Below are 17735 nucleotides of genomic sequence, written 5' to 3'. Positions count from 1 at the left end.
CGCAAAAATAATCAGCCTCGGACCCCTAAAGTCAATCCGCCCAAGGTCTAAAATTATATTCATCCCATGCCTCAAAAATAAATCTATCCTGGGTCCCAAAAATAAATATGTCATAGGGAAAATAATAACTTTTAGTTCAGTAACTAAAAGTAGTTAGTAATAGAAAAAGTGTCTGATGATCAAATTGGGAGCGCGGTAGCCACGGGGTAAAGCGCATGGCTACTAACTCCAAGGACCCGACTTCGAATCCGGCTGGGCAGAAAATTGTTTTCTGTTACATTGTAGTCGTGAGTCAATTCCCGTGGGTTCTGGAGTCCTCCTGGGGTTCACCCAACCTCTTAAATTGGGTACCCTTAATTGGATAAAAATCTGGCTTTGACGGCCTTACTTCACTGTCAGCACTTTAAAGACGAGATCTTACTGTTACCCTTAGAGGAGAGAAAACTAAGACCAGAGGAACTTGATTACAAGATGATCCGCTTTTACAAAGGGATGACTTATGATGACCCTTCTTCCTAAAGCCAATTCTTTATCTCTCCTTATTGAGAAAAAAAAAAAAAATCAGAGCTACCTGCATCAACGAGGGCTTCTTTAGATTTTTCCATTTATTCTAAACTTCACTTTTGCTTTGGAGATGTCGAGGTATGTTTCTGCCCAGGCATCAATTTAAGAGGTGAGGTGCACTAACATCAGGCCTCATATTATACGCATTTGTTTGGGTTAGGTTGACTGGACAGAAGGATCGGACATGGTGCAGGGTTAATCTACAAACCATGTACGATCGGCGAGTTTTAAGGATGTACGCCTTAAATACTCGTAGAATGGAAACTGCACTCCTTAGCATTTGGCCTACTGTCATGTATTATATGATAATACAACCACTGTGAAGGTAACTTGTTGCTTTATTTACTGAATGAGTAAAAGTAAAAAGTAAAAAAAATATGGCATTTTTAATTTATAATAGAATGCGAAATTGGAGTGGTTGTCAATGTGCTACGTGTGGATTTCAACGAAATGGAGCGTTCATGTATGGCCACAATGTTCCATATATATACTTTTTTTTTTTGTTCCCCCTTCCTGGCATTGCTGCCATACGGGGTTCGGCAACAGTGGGGTAGTGCGTTAGGGCTGCGCATGCCACTGCTGCCAATAAACAACTTTTTTTTTTAAACTTTATTTTCATAAATTATTTACAATATTAATGGTGGAGCAATTTAATTTTTTGGGGGCAATTAGTTTTAAAAACGTGGTGCAGCCCAGCACTCGGCTGAGTGCCTTAAGATGGGGCTACACCTTATCTAGCTGCATCTGTCGGGTACGTCCCTCCAACAAACCTGGTCCGCATCCGTCCGGTTATCAGCTCCAGTACGCAGCCTAGCCCCTACCCTCCAGGTCTCATTCTGCTTCTTCGCTGTCCTCTTCCATTGGTGGCTCGCCGACCCCGGGTGGTCGAGCCCTTCCCAGTGTAAAGTGCGTTGGCCCGACCACCTCCCTCAACCCGTAGAGATATATATACTACTTCTCCAGTTTTGTTTAAGTACCCTGAAATATGAGGAAATTTGTCCATCTGTGCTCACGCAGGCCGATATAGTTTAAGTTTTTTCCCCCAAGTAGTCTTATCAGCGAAATTACCCTCGATTTTCTTTAAAGATGTACAGGTACCATATGCTGCAGCCATGTCTTTGAGCTTGCAGAGTTTATCAAATTTCCCAAGACTCTTATTCTATGCTTTGATAAAAAATTGTGTTTGATCTGCATTCTAAAGCAGGCAACATTTTGTTTTAAAAACAGGTTCCTAGGTATCAACTTATTCAACAAGGTTTTCCACAATTTACCAACCAGCACTTTCTCCTGCTTCTGACGAACTATACATTTTTTACATACTTCAATTATTCATTTAGTAGGGGTTGGTTTGGTTGAGAATTAAGATGACCTCATTTGATTAATTTATCATATTTTTCATTTCCATCAAGGAGGCAGTGCGAAGGAGGAATCCCTTGCAGTACTACTTGGGATCTCCTCAGCACTTCCACACCATTACAGAGTCCTTTGGGTAATCTGAGTGAGTGTGGATAGCTGCCTAAGAATCTACAAAAATAGTAATTTTTCTCAATCAAATTCTACACAACCATCTTTACCTTGTTTATTCCCCTCTCAAATTTTCTTGATAGGCCTCCTGCCAGTTTATCCAAATATTTGCATCATACTCCCACACAAACATTAGTTTAGGCGCCTACAGCGGAGCTGTCAATGTATAGATGCAACCATGTGTCTTGTGGATACCAGAAATATGCCTTTCTAAGAATATTCTCATGATCACACTGGAGATGTGCTTGTTTGATATAGGTTTCATTAGAATAAGGAATCCCCTAGGGCTCATTTCATGTACCAAGAGAAATAGCTGGCATTGTAATTTGTCAAGTTCCAAGTTAAATGTGATTTCTTTGGTCTTTGACAACATTATGTTGGCCATTATCCCTTTCAGTAGCAAGCTGGTATGCCAGTAACATGTAGTTTTTCTTTTCAGGTATTCGTTAAACTAAACTGCAGCTGCATCTCTCCCCTGTGGGAAGGAATAAAGGAGGAGGAGTGGCAATGAGGTAATTTAGCTTAGTGGCAATAAGGATTTTTGAGCTCCCAGGATTATTCAAATGGCTCTGGATTACACTGAGCTTGGCCAGAGTCGATTATGATACTGTTATGAGCAGTTATACATTATATTCCATTGATAGGTGCTCAAACATATGTATTGTATGCAATGGAGAGGACATCGTACAATGTGGCTTACTTCACCCTCACGATTCTTCTCTGCAACATTCAAAGCTCACCCAGATTGCACAACCTTGCTACATGCTTCGACCAAGATAGACAACAGTCCAGGTCATCTCCCAGGAATGTTAAACAGTCCATTCTGGTACACAGAATGATGAGCTGGCACACTGTTTTAGAGATATTTACATTCAAGTTGTTTCCTGACAAGGAAGTCATTATTCCAACATCAAATTTACCATTTGATTAATTTTTGTTGTTTTTAAAATTTAACCTTATATTTAACTACCTTCTACTTTACCAATATATACCAATACCATAATCCTATCACTAAAAGCCATAAAGGGTCAGGGGTTCAGTACTTTGTAAAGAAGTACTGTTACTAGACCAAGAGTTCTGTAAGGAGGTGAATTGGTCAGAATCACGCTCAACCGCCTGATTTATATGTAATTAAGGGTACCCAGTTTAACAGGCTGGGTGATTTAAGAGGAGGGCTCCAGAACCCACAGGAATTGACTCACGGCTACAGTGTAACAGAAGACAATTTTCTGCCCAGCCGGATTTGGACTCGGGTCCTTGGAGTTAGTAGCCATGTGCTTTACCCCGTGGCTACTACGCTCCCAATCCAATACCATAATAGTGTCGATAATTTGTAACTACATTAATGTTTTGTTTTTTATGTATTTAGTCAGTTAGTTTTTTAATTTTTTTCTCTTTTATTAGAGTATCTAAAATTATTTATATACAATTGAAATATAAGTTATAATGAAGCCACTCTGTTTTTGGCCAATATATGTTATTGTAAAATTAAAATTACCTTATAATTGTTCTAAAGGGACCTAATCCCAGAATAATAAACCATTTTTCATTTCATATATTACTTAAAGATAATTTTTGTACTTTACTAATCCCATACCTTCTTGATTGACAGCATTTAATAGACTTAGTTTCAGAATGTGGTATTCCTAAAATCTCTGAGTAATTAGTATCAACAAGTATGATTTAGTAATTTTAAGTCACCAAACTGGGAAAATCAAATAGAATTCATAAATGTAACAACAAATTCTGATATAGGGGCTTCAAAAATCCTAATACATTCAATTTCCATGTGTTTTAAGCAAATATACCATTTTTAATTTCCAGATTTTTTAAATCAATTCATTTCTACAGATCCAAAACCCTGTGATATCAACCTACATTAAATTTGAAAGAATAACTTACTTTATCATTATCTATTGGTCTTTTCCTCATCAATTTTTTTATATCTGCCACCATACTAGAAACCACCACATACAATTTTCAAAAATACCAACTGTGTTCAAAACTATGTATCCAAATATAAAACTCTATTTTCATTTCAAATCTTTTTATATTGAACCTACTTTTCAAAAGGAAATGGCAGATTCGATAATCAATCCCTTATATATTTCTCTACTTATATTAGTTAAAAGTTGTTTATTGAATTATTAACAAGAGCTTGGAAGACCCTTGCACAAGACAGAGATAAACGGAGGCGATGTCTTGATGCGGTGAAGACCCGTACTGGGTTGCAGGCAGTGCTTATAATGATAATGACGAATGCATATATACTAATATCTTTCGGGGTTTAATAATTGATATAACAAAGAAAATGTTTTATCAGTAATGTAATAAGATGGAATAAGGTATATATCTTTAAAATGACAATTCCAGTAATGTGTTTTATTTTTATTTTCAATGGTTCCACAATAAAATAAGAATGATCTGAAGTAAAAAAAAAAAAAAAATCATTTCATCACAAACTGGAGAATTTATTGCATGAAAAAGATTGGAACACAGCATTATCAACACGCATGACAACAAGAGGGTTATACGAATACATTAACAGCATTCCTTCCTAATAGACACATCTAGCTTCTACAAATAGTTGGAGATAGTTGTACAGGATTTATCAATTAACTGTTTAAAATTAATTAGACATTGTTCACACCACTAATCACTATCTGTGAGTTCTTTTTATATATCTACCCATAATCTTATGAATACACACTTATGAATATTTAATTGCTTGTAACAATGAATAAACATAATAAAATTAACATTTTTACATTCTTATTTAGATTGAAAAGTAACCTGTACAATAACTCTTGCTTTTAACTTGACAAAGCATGCTAACACCTTCGACAAAGACAAACTAGCATGAATAGCAGACAAATTACATTAAAAACTTTAAAGACTTTAGTTTACCCTCTATTCTTAATGTTAATTCTCTTTTTCCAATCTATAATAATTCAAATAATAAGATTTACAATTTATCATCATATATAGAATAATATATATATATATGTATATATATTTAAAGATATTCATATAAAATAAAACATGTGATCGCTCTTTTCTTTAGCAGTGTTTCATCTTTATTCGATGAAAGTTTAACACAGCCACAATAAAGAAATTTAATAATCAAAATTAATATAAGAAAAAAAAAAAGAAAAGAAAGAGCTGCCATCACTATCACTTTAGTTTCGATGCGAAACTTTTAATTCTTTATATACTTATATAATAATCTAATATAAAATTTTATAAACAAATATGAGCTCAACAAGGTTTGTTCGAAAGAGCTTAAACTTGGTCGAAACAAGTTTGAATGTCAACAATATATACAGATTTACACTATATTTATAACTAAATATATACATCATACAGTGTGCACAATTAAAATAAAACCTTGTTTTCGTTCCTATTCATTAATATACTGCCTTACATACTGAAAATTGTCTCTAAAAATATAACATTTGGTAGCTAAAGACACCGTTTATTGGAATTAGTTTTGAGTGAATACTTGGGTGCAGCACATTGCTCTGTAACAGATCGTAACTGAGCAGAGCTATCCATATCAAGGCATATAGAACTATCAACATCATACTGACGGGAGATCAACATCTTAATATCTGAGTGGAGAGATATCCGACCAGATTTACTGCTGCAAAATCTAAAAATAATAGTTTTTATAAGATAAACAATTATAATTCAATATCCATGGCAATATAGAAATGGAAATTTCGTAATACTAAAATTTTTATGACAAAAGGCCACCACCATTCAACATGTTATATGTCATTATTGCAATGTATAAATTAAAGTATAATCATAAACAATGAATATCTCACAAAAAACATTACAAAAGATACCTGAGATGAATGAGGTAGGTTAATTTGTTTCCAGGCCCCCATGCCCGCTGTCTCACCATGGTCAAGCTGTTATCTGGCATATCTTTCATGTCATAGCTTACCACAAACATCTTTATCACTGTACCGAGGGGATTGAACAGTGTAACTTGTATCGTTCCACTGCGAGGCACCGTATATCCCTTCTTGCTCAACTTAATGTGACCCTAATATTGAAATGTCATAATAGGTAAATAAAAACTTCTTGCTTTATATATATTTATAAAAATTAATATTACTTGAAGTAAAAATAAATGTTACTAAATATTTCATAATTTTTATAACAAGAATTAATATCATTACTATAGAAGTACATCCCAAAAATCTATTATTTTAACCAATATAATAGACTAACAATAAATACTTACAAGGTAAGGCGCTGAATACGGTTCAAAGGAGAAAAAAGAAACAGTGACAGGCAGTCTCAAATGTTGAGGACAAAATGCACCACTGGCTCCAAGATCAGCTGAAAATCCCTCCACTACTGATACTGGTTTCAGTCGTCCTTTCAACACATTTTCTTCAAAATTCCCTAAACAGAATGATAGAAATGGTTTCATAACGTAATATTTGTATTAGAACTAGAAGTAAACTTGAATCCCTCAAATTAAACAAGGTTTTGCACTGACAACATTAAATTATTATATGACATTAAGAATTAAAATAATGAGAAAAAAAAGTGAAGCATAATGTCTAATTGAAATGAAGGGTACAAAGAAAAAAAATATCATCAGTCCATTTTAACCAGAAATAACAAAACAGGTAAAATCATCAGGTGCTATCATCACCAGTGACAGTACATAATAATTAGTTTATCAGTATACAGTTTGACCAAACGCAACATCCCTGATGATTTGATCCACATGCATTGGGGGTAAACTTTTATTTTAAATCATGTGTTAGATAATAAATATTCATTGATTACTAAAAAAATCATCACTTGAAATCCTATAAGGATAAAATAATAAAACTAAAAATATTTCTTTTAAGTCAAGAAAACATTAACCAAATGAAAAAAATTAGCTGTTTATGAACAATTTATGTACACCATTGTAACATATAATTAATAGCTCAATGATTTTTATAATCATAATTGGTTCTAATGCCTGTACCTAATAATGAGGTATGTTTAACTCTCCTAGGACTTGATAATTTAGGAGAAGATATAGGAAGGCACGTATCAGGTCCACAACTCCTTGGGCTGTCACATTCAGTTTCTTCGGAGCTAGAGTCAGTAACCCAATTACTGAAACATTCAATCATAAATATACATAATGATATGAGAATCCAAAACTGTTAATTTATCATGCTTAGATTGTCCTTCAACTAAATTGTACACCATCTTTAAACCAACCTCTTCCTAAGAGGGATCGGTGAAGGTATATGTCGTATACTCCTTGGTTTGATGAAAGTTCCTTCTTCAACAGGAGGCTGAGCAACCTAAAAGATAATAAAATTAGAAACTCAGAAACAAAATATGATGCATTCATTTGGATTTTCTTTTAAAATGATAAATAATCATTAAATTTCTACTCAGATTATTCTAATTATTTTAAACAGAAAAATGAGCATACAATTTCTTTGACTACATTGATAAATATATCTTAATCAACATATAAAGTATGATTCAAGGGAGATGGTGTTCCACGCATTAATAACTATATTTTAAGAATGTATGTAAATTTTGATATAGCCAAATCAATTGGAATAAAAAATGAAAAATGAAACTTTAAAATGATTACCATCGAATTCACTTGAGAAGGCTGCTCCTTGGCAGTTATCTTGAGCCTGGTAAAGCATTCAGCTAGATCGGAACAAGCCTTGAAAGAGGACTTATCTCCGGACAAAAGCCTTTTGCTTGACGTCTCAAGGGCTGACCTTTTCCTTTTTAGGGGATTACTACTTCCTGATGAATTTCCTGTTTTTAAAATTGCTGAGAATATATTTTCTGTTTTACAAGTTGAACCATCCTGAATAGACACTCTGTTGCACACTTGATTCCTATAAGCAAAGGGTAAAACTCATAAATCATAATCAGAATGTTAATTATTTTGAGGTATATATACATATCAGGAGTGATAATAAAGAAAGAATTACTATAATATAAATTTCAATTAAATTAAAATCAATTTAAAACAGTTATGAGTAGTTTAAACTGTTAAAAATTAGATTAAACTGTACAAAATAATAATAATTTATATACCTAAGAACACCTAATACTCCACGGGCATGTGGTTTACTGAGATCATAACTGTTGTCAGAAGGCTGTTTACTACAACTCTTCTCTTCATCTACAGAAAACATTAAAAAATGCACATTAAGATTTTTAACATAAACTATTACATTTTACATATATGTATATGTAGTTGACCGTAAAAATTGATATATAGGAAGATGGTCAGGGTTGCGGTCACAAGTGAAACGAAAATAGTTTACAACTATTTTCGTTTCACTTGTGACCGCAACCCTGACCATCTTCCTATATATTACATTTTACATGGTACATGTAAGTGTTTTGTGGAAAAAGTCATCAAGATCCAACTTTAATATAATTATTTTTTTAATTTTGATTTTAATTATACTTCAAGTTGTTTCACATAAATTTTTTTATACAAAACATTAATTCATTATTTTAAATGTTAGTTAGTTTTAATTTTAATTTTAATTACAACATGAACCAATCAAGGTTATAATCTATATCGTACATCCCAAATGAAAGGAGTACAACTCAAAAAAATGTCATTTTTCCTACAGCATTGTAGGCTTCGTAGAAATCAGCTCTAATATTGTAGCTTACAAGCATTTTTCTAGTGTTACTATTTATCACTCACCGCCTGAGTGACCATTGTTCCACCAAAATATGTGAAGGTAAAAATGGACACAGCCCAAAAATCCAGCATAACACCTACTAATATTAATTTAATTTAGATACAATTTTCAGGGATTATGCGAAATGATAAATTCATTCAAGAACTATTCTTTCTCTTAATAATTAAAATAAATACAGAGAACATTAAAAAAAAAAAAAAAAAAAAAAAATGTATTGATAGGAAAAATACTAACCTTGGAAATATGAACTACGAAAAGAATAAGGAGGTGAGTTTTTTTCTTCAAAGTCATCTTCACAATGGTGCTTACCAATGTGCTTACATCCACTCTGCATTCGATCATCTAATAAACCTGCACAGAAAATAGTTTTGAAATACTCATTTCAAAAAATAACTAGTACATTAGTGTATCTATATTTATATTATAAGGCAATATAACTTTTAAAGATTTATACTATTTTTCTGCAGACTTTCCAAATAAGTTGAACTTAATAAATTTTACTTCTTGAAGAAGTTTGTCAGGGGGTGCGGTCAGCAAAGAACAACATAAATAAACAAAACCATATTTATTTATTTTATGCCGACGTTTTGACCTGAGTTTCAGGTCTTCATCAGGGGTTGTGGCGTAGAGGGAAGGTGGTCACCCCCCGACAAACTTCTTCAAGCATTAATCTACGGTCAAGTATCTACACCTTATTAATAAATTTTAAACTAGAAGGAAAAACATAAAAATAAAAATCTGTTCTTCTAATCAATGTTAGAAGCTTATGTAAAATAATAAAAAAATGATCTTATTTTGTTTTTCTGCTCCTCAGGGTTTTAAAAGCCTGTTCAAGTACTCTCCTTATACCAATTGTGGTCTCCCACTATTGTATGTTTATCTTCTATCTCATCTGTAATTACTAATTTGAAGTAATGATTTTTCAGATAGCATAGAGCAGATTTTACTAGAACAAGGCATCCTTGAAGAGTAAAAATATAATTCTAACACAAGTTATAATGTTCATATTGTGTTAAGGAATATAGTATCAAAAATTAATTATCTGATTCCTGGTGATTGGAGAAGTGTCCAATAAAATGCAAATCCAAAGACAGAAAGACAATGAGAGAAAGGATGCATCTCTTCAGGGTGTATGGCCTATAGTAATACCATTGGTGGTTAAAGCGTGTCTCTTCTTGACATTGATGGTCCCTTATCTTAACACAAGGTCCAATATTACAGCAGAGACTAATGCTCCATGAATTAATATTCAAAGTTTATAAAAGATTTTATAGGCCAGTTCAAACATCAGAAGTAAGGCTGATGATTATGTTTTTTTTTTTTGTTTTTTTTCGCCCAAGACTCCCATTGGAGTCCTATACTGCCTAACCATGGTTGGGGGTCAAAGCTCTTCATTTTGTGGGACCGCCACTCAATGAAAAAAGTCAACGTCCCAGACCGGATTCGAACCGGCACCGCCAATAGACATCAAATTGGTAAGACTGTGTCTTAACCACTGAGCTATGGGCGGCCCTGATGATTATGTTGAGTATATTTAAAATTTAAAACTTAATATTATTTTAAAAAAGAAATACAAGAACTGGAAACTGGGAGAAAATGTTAAAGAATACACAGAATCGTTGTTAAATTAATTTTTATCAGTTGTTAATTATAATTATTTGTTAATTATAATTTTTTATCAGTTGTTAAATAAAAAAAATTATTAAGATTTTTTTCATTTAACAACTGATAAAAAAAAAAAAAAAAAAAAAGATGTATTATTAATGTTAATAAAAAAATAAAAGGGATTACTCCAATTTTTAACCGTACATTACAATTTAAAATTACCTGGGACAAGAAGGTGCTTATTTTTTGAAGGCGATCGAACTGGCTTATGACGGGACTTAGTGGGAGATGAAGTTTTATTATCACGCCACATAGTGAATCCTAAAAGAATATGTGGATAAGAAATCATAAAAAAAAAAATAATAATAATAAAATAAAGACAATTAACAGAGTATATTACTACACAAAACTATTTTAAAAGCATTAGATGTACTAGCATGCAATATCTTGACATTGTTTGTAGCAGTTTTAAATAAAACACAAGCAAATCATATCATATCAGGTGACGATTTATAACAACATTTGAAATTATAAAAGGAATACTATTTAGGAACCAGGCCAATTATTAAATAACAAAATTGAATTAAAATCAGTTAGTAACATTTTCATGTTGAAGAGAATGAAAATTAAGTTTATAACTAATTTCGCTAACATTTGTTAAAAAATAAAACAAATAACAATAGTATTCCTTATCATTTACTTTGTTACCTATTTCACATGTCTATTCTATTAATAAATTTTTATAGCTAAAACTGAATTAAAAATATTGCTAGAAAAAAATAAAAACTATAAATATTAAAAAACTATAAATATTACGTGAAAAGTCGTTACTGACTTAAAATCCATAAGATCCGGGGGCTTGAATGATGTTTATACGATGTCTCACAAAAACTTGTGAATCCAGAGAGAACCAGAGAGAGACTTAAGGAAACTAGCGCACAAACCACAAAACTCAACACACAATATTTTATCCAAAATTCTATCCTAGCCTCCACACCTATCACCACACTCCCTCCTACAACCTTCCGGATATGATTTTTTTTTTTCTAGTTGTTTCATTTTTTTTTTTAAGTTATCTATAAATTATTTATAATGTTATTTATAGTTTTGAATGCTATTCACGGGTTTGTGCTTTTATTTCACTCAATAGTTCACACTGAAACAGAAGTCGGAATAATTTAATGAGCTAGTGTTTTCATGAAAAAAAAAAAAATACATGTTATATTAACATTAGAATAACAAATGTACTTAGAAGAAATTAAAAAAATATATATATTAGAAAAAAATGTTCTTTTTTTTTTTTTAGTGAATTGACCAAACCCAATTTACACCAAAATCAGTAATCAATAATTACCTTTAAAAAAATAAATCTTAGATCATGTATAAGAATCATTGATCATCAACATTTATTTGACTTAAAACTTACAAGGTTAACCATAAATACCTTAAAATAAGAAATCATTTGATTATAATGAACTATATTTCAATAGACCTCGGCTAATGCTGGATTCATCATCTTCGTAATTGATATGATGAAAAGAAATTCCATCACTCATGAAATCGGTGATTAATTATAAATATAAATTAATCTTTTTCATTAACTAGCGCTATCAATGAATTTTTATTAAATCCCATTGGTCATATAATCATATCACACAAGTTTCATAGGCCCAGTACATTGACTTTGTTAGCATAATTTCTACATAATATAAATTTATACACACTGAGACATCATATTCTCATACAAGACCAAACGTTATATTGGATATGATGTAATTCATAAAGTTTAATAATGAAATGTTCTTTATTTTAAAATTTATTATTTTTTTTAAGCATTATAGTTTTTATTTATAAGATAATAATATAAATTACAGCAATAATAACAAAATAGTAATATATAAATCAATATTAATGAGAATTTATATCGACTGTAGTAAGTATAAATGCCTAGAGCACTTTTAACCCTTTCTAATATTGTAAAATTAAGCATTGTGCCCTTAAGACTATACATATACACTGAATCGTTCACATTCAATCTTCATACTCAAATTTGCCTGCCTGTCAGTTTAAATAATGTGTTCCATGAAGAATGGGATGCAATTAAGATCTAAAATATTATTTTATATAAGGAATAATTTTTACTAAAAAAGAGAAGGAAAAAAATATTAACACTGACATAATTCATCTATGACATATACTTTACTTATGAATAATGCATTATTATTTTTTTATTTAATAACAATATTTAGTTGAATTGAAAGTATCATTTAATTTTAATACATCTTTGTATTAATGTTGACAATCGTGAGTTAGGTGAAAGATAATGGTCAAAATAAATTGCTACAGGTTGTTTAAAGTTGGTACTACAATACTTCAGATGCAATACATAACCTTAAGTACATCAAGAATCATAGGTAAAAATGCTTTGTCATGAATTGTTAAGCAAAAACATTTTCTAACCTAACATTTTTAGATCCCAAAATTTTCAATGTAATACAACTGAGATTAAGTTGTTTATCCATCACTAACAATTCTCTGAAACGTTATTACAATCAAGTACTACTTAAGATCTACAAGGTCAAACTTCTTTTTCTTAATGAATTTAAATGTTAATTAAAATTTTAGTTTTCTCTTTTTTTAAAATACGTTTAATTCATTCATAAATCATAAGGTCCTGTATCTTCAAGGATAGTAGCTTCATTCTACTATTTTCAAAACCAACTTCAATTTTGTAGAAGGTTCTGTAGAACAACCTCGGTATTGTACATTTTAAAAATTGACTCATGCAATAACAAAAATATGGCCATTATTGCCGATATAGCATCGGATGCACCTCACTGCATTGGTAATCTGTACCTTTCAGAAAGACTGTAGTGACAGAAAGACAACACTGGTAATAAATAAAATAAACCACATTTATGAGCGATTTAGCTGGATTTCATTGATATATTCTGATAAACAGTCTGATATAATTTGATAGAATATTATGAGTAAATTTGATAGAAAATTATGAGTCTTATATAATTTGATAGAATACTATTAGTAAATCATGGCAACTTTTATCTCTACTTACTATAGTTACCATTAAAATTATTATTTTTTTTTCAGAATAAAGTTTTTTTTAATCAACAAATGGTACTGAAAGAAAATAAAAGTAGCTTACTTGTTTTATTTTTTAGATAATCAGAAGAGTAAAAAAAAGAATTGAACCTTGTTTAACAGCAGGTATCCTAGCAGGAGGGTCTAACAGACAGTGACCGAGTTCGGCAAAGACTGATTTAAAAACAGTCACTGTAGTTGATAAAGGTGAAACAGAACTGTGAAGTGGGCAAACCACCGATGGCATACCATCGAGGCGAGGTAGTGATTTCAGGCTCACCTGAAAGTGAAACCAATGCATATAACTATGTAAAGAGAAAATATTATTATATATAAACAACATGATAATGCATTAAAATAAGGCTGATGAAAGATTCGTTATGTTTTAATTGGAAAATATACAATTTTTTATAACGACTACATAAAAATAAATGGAAATCCTACCTAAAAAAAAAGGAAAAGTATTGTATATCAAGAAAATTCTAATTATTATGATATTTTCCAATATTGAGTCTTTTCATTTTGTTTTTAACCTATTCTTTTAGCAGCCACAAAATAAAAATCTTTTGTTCATAATTTTCACCTTCCCTGGTCTTTGAATTTCTTTTTCAAAAATTACAAAAATGGCCATAAGCAGAGTACACAAAACTTGGATACATGTGTAGGATTGTTCGTGAAAGTTTTGTGATGCGCACAAATTTTCTAATTTTTATATTAACTACTGCAAAAATAAAAAATATATGCGCATCACAAAACTTTTACGAACAACCCTACACATGTATCCAAGTTTTGTATACTCATCTTATGGCTATTTTTGTAATTTTTGAAAAAGAAATTCAAAGACCCAGGAAGGCGAAAATTATGAACAAAAAATTTTTATTTTGTGGCTGCTAAAAGAATAGGTTAAAAACAAAATGAAAAGACTCAATATTGGAAAATATCATAATTTCTGATCAGTCGAATTTATTTAAAAAGTTGCTGTCGCCCTTTAGGTATTAACCCGTCTTAAATATAAAATTTCAGTTTCATATGACTTTTTGTAAGTTATTACAATTAATATTATTAATTTTCATTACAAAGCAAGAGAGAGAAATGCTTTACTCAACAAGCAATGCTGACCAATTATATTGGATTGTAATAATATACAAACTAATCAGTCTTATAACAAGAAATATAAATAATAATATAAAATAATTAACAAGGTTTTAATATTTTTTTTACCTATGGTTTTCTTTCTTCCTTTTTTTTCGTTATAACTAAATATCATAAATACAGAGTTCTTTTCCTTTTCTAGCTAAGTTACATTGCATTTTTTCCCCTTGTATTAGATTTTTTGTTCCCCTGTATTTTTTTTTCTCTTCTTGTTATCTTCTAAACCATATCTATTTTATACTCTCTATTCCACTCCCGTTCCTCTCATATTTCTCTTTTCCAGTGAACCATCACAAATATTTAATTTAAATTTATTTCACTTAAAATTTTAAATAAACAAAATATTTCAACATATTATATATAACTTCAACACACCTATTATTATACAATATTTCAATAGAAGTATGTTTTGGTTTTTGCAATATTTTATTTTCAAAGAATTATATGTAATATCAAAGGAACATCAGAGTCTGAAAAGTCAATGTTAAATGAATTTATCAATAAAGATGTTGAAGTATGATGAGTTGTAAAAATGCACAAAATCCATAAAAAATTAAAACATGATCAGTTCTATAGATAAAAAGTATATAGTTAATGGAACATATATTTTGTGGCAAAAAAGACTTTTCAATTATTGAAATAATGTACATAATAAAGTGAATATATTTCCTAATTAATTTTACTAGATGCTATCTTCTTAATAGTTATGTATAAGAGGCAAAATATATCTATAAGTTATATTTCAAGTTTTCAATTTAAAAATTACAGAAATATACTACTCCAGCTTATTCATTATTCTTACCTTTATATAAGAACCAGATGGCAACTTTGCAATAGGAAAATCATGGTGGAGGGGTGGACGGGAGAACTCAGGACATCCAACTGGATGTGAAAGCCGGTAGGTTACATTTTTTACTTTTCCAAGACTGTACCAAGCTGATAACTGGGAAAAATGTAACTGAGATCTGATTGCCTGGAGTAAAACTTTCTCGGGTACTTCACACGTTTTCTGAGAAGGTCTGAAAAAAGGTTTTTACTATGTTAGAATGATAACGTACATAGTACCATGCAAGAAATAATTGGTTAAAAATCATCAATCTTAATTTTTAATTAAGTCACCATGATTAATTTTAAAAAAAATAATTGTTCTGGAATTTGTTTTTTAAAAACAAGATTAGGTTCATAATCATTCATTTGTAAATTTTTAGGAAACTTTTTTGAATAAATATAACCTTATAATTATAAAAATCCTCACCATTCAGTTCCTACAATTTCTAATATCAAAAATTGTTAAAGTGGAAAATAAAAACTGAATTAAATGAAAATTTATAGATGATATTTTAAACAAAGAGGTTAGTTAGTTTTAGAAATAAATTAAGTACTTTTTTAAAAGTAGGAAAGCAAATTTTCTAATTATTACTTATGAAATTATTTATTACAGTGATGATAACATTCAGAACAGTTCTTAACCAACAATTGCAAGGAGAATTGTTTGTCAATGGTTGTTTGATAATTGCTTGTAACAAAATAATACAAGAAGTCTGAATTCTTGTGGATTGAGCTACCTCATTTTTACAACAAACTCTTTGATCCTAAAACAGGTCATCTAATTCTCTGATGCAATTTTTTACCTGAAAAGGCAACTTGACTTCTTTCATTTTTTCTTTTTCAATTTTAAAATAATTTGGTCCATTTTCCAATTTTTTTCTTTGAAAGTTTTTATATTAAATAATCATAAACTGAAAATATTTCTTCCAAAAACAGGCTGGACTTCTGTGGTGGGTGGCACTTTATTGTGTGTTATCCCATAAACAGTAAATTGTAGGACATTAAAAAGCTGACCTTTGGACATTCTGCAGGAATCTCCTGAACCCAGTCATGGTATCCATGTCCAACTGATTAAAAACCGACTCAATCTGCCTACTTACTGTTGTCAAAATTTTGAAACCACCCACATTTTTCCATCATAATATAAAAATTCGTAAGAATTCGAAATTGGGATTTGTTACTAATCTGTGTAATTCCCCTTTTTTGGCATTTCAGAAAGGATAACTATAACATTAAAATATTTCTGATAATACATAGTAAATCACATTAAAATACAATTACTCACTTGGCAGAAAGTATAGAAACTGTCCACTGCTCAATAAGAAGATCTTCAGAAGAGGCGAGACAACAAATATTGACTGAAGATGCCCTCGAAGAACCACATGGACAATCTGGCGAGAGCAGAACATCAATGGTCATAGGAGCAGAATTTTCAGACAATAAAGACAAATGTCGTCTCAGGCCAGCAGCACGTTCACACAGAAAATCCCCTTCAATACATGTATGGTGCAGTACCTAGTAAGAGAAATGAATCTTGTTTTATTTGCTTAGTTGAGATTTGAAATAATATTTAAATTAAAATTCATAAAATCGATACCTTAATATTATAGACTGGCTTCCCAGCAATGAAACACCTTTTTAAGTTAATTTAAGTTCAATATTCAAGTCTAGTCTTTTAGCAGAAAACCAAATCATAAAACGTATATTTTTACATCCTCGACCTCTATGAGCCCTAAGGTTAAAGTGATAGGTCTTTATCAAGTCAGGTTTCTATATCTTTTTTTTTTTTCAGGTCTTTATATAGCTTTTTAGTTGAGTTCTATGTGTTCAACAGGAGGATGGAAACTGCGATGGTTGACGTAAGTTCTCATATTTCTCAGTTCTGCACAGGATGATGTGATTGACTTAGGCACACAGAGTCAACATCCTAGACTAAGCTATACAGCAGTGAAAAAATTGCATCTTCTGAGTGAGAAGAGAGTCCTCTGTTAATCGTCTCCACTGCTTGATTCCTTAACTATCCGCGAATTTTCCAAATTTATAAACATACAGAATCCTCAGTTGATAACACCCCTCAATCATGAACTAATGGTTATGAATAAACAAAATGTCTTCATTTTGCAATGTTAGATATTCACTTTAATTTGGTCATGATAATAAAAAATATAATGACAGTCGAATAAAACAAGGTATGCCATGAGAGTTGAGAGCGAATAGGAGGAAGGAGGAACTACAACAGTAAAAAAA

General features: G+C 30.9%; 1 protein-coding gene across 5 annotated transcripts in view; it reads right to left on the bottom strand.

Annotated features, from left to right (window-relative positions):
• Window positions 1-4455: 4455 nt before the first annotated feature.
• atos (atossa) overlaps window positions 4456-17735 on the bottom strand; it is an 87612-nt gene continuing 74332 nt past the window's right edge. For 4 of the 5 annotated variants that reach the window (XM_014420260.3, XM_014420259.3, XM_014420261.3 and 1 more), the window contains 12 exons: window positions 16774-17003; window positions 15463-15679; window positions 13620-13788; window positions 10632-10730; window positions 9039-9155; window positions 8179-8266; window positions 7718-7976; window positions 7330-7415; window positions 7088-7221; window positions 6344-6507; window positions 5940-6142; window positions 4456-5740 (listed from right to left, as the gene is read on the bottom strand). In XM_014420260.3, coding sequence (XP_014275746.1) covers window positions 5551-5740; window positions 5940-6142; window positions 6344-6507; window positions 7088-7221; window positions 7330-7415; window positions 7718-7976; window positions 8179-8266; window positions 9039-9155; window positions 10632-10730; window positions 13620-13788; window positions 15463-15679; window positions 16774-17003 — 1956 coding nt within the window. In that variant the 3' untranslated portion in view covers window positions 4456-5550. Of the gene's footprint in view, window positions 5741-5939; window positions 6143-6343; window positions 6508-7087; window positions 7222-7329; window positions 7416-7717; window positions 7977-8178; window positions 8267-9038; window positions 9156-10631; window positions 10731-13619; window positions 13789-15462; window positions 15680-16773; window positions 17004-17085; window positions 17606-17735 lie in introns of those variants that run through there. The other variant, XM_014420263.2, reaches the window with a different exon arrangement.

Source organism: Halyomorpha halys, unplaced genomic scaffold, assembly GCF_000696795.3.
Source record: "Halyomorpha halys isolate HHAL.00 unplaced genomic scaffold, Hhal_1.1 Scaffold265.1, whole genome shotgun sequence".
Taxonomy (NCBI): Eukaryota; Metazoa; Arthropoda; class Insecta; order Hemiptera; family Pentatomidae; genus Halyomorpha; species Halyomorpha halys.
Note: the sequence above shows the minus strand (reverse complement) of the source record. Positions and strands in the feature narration are given on the sequence as shown.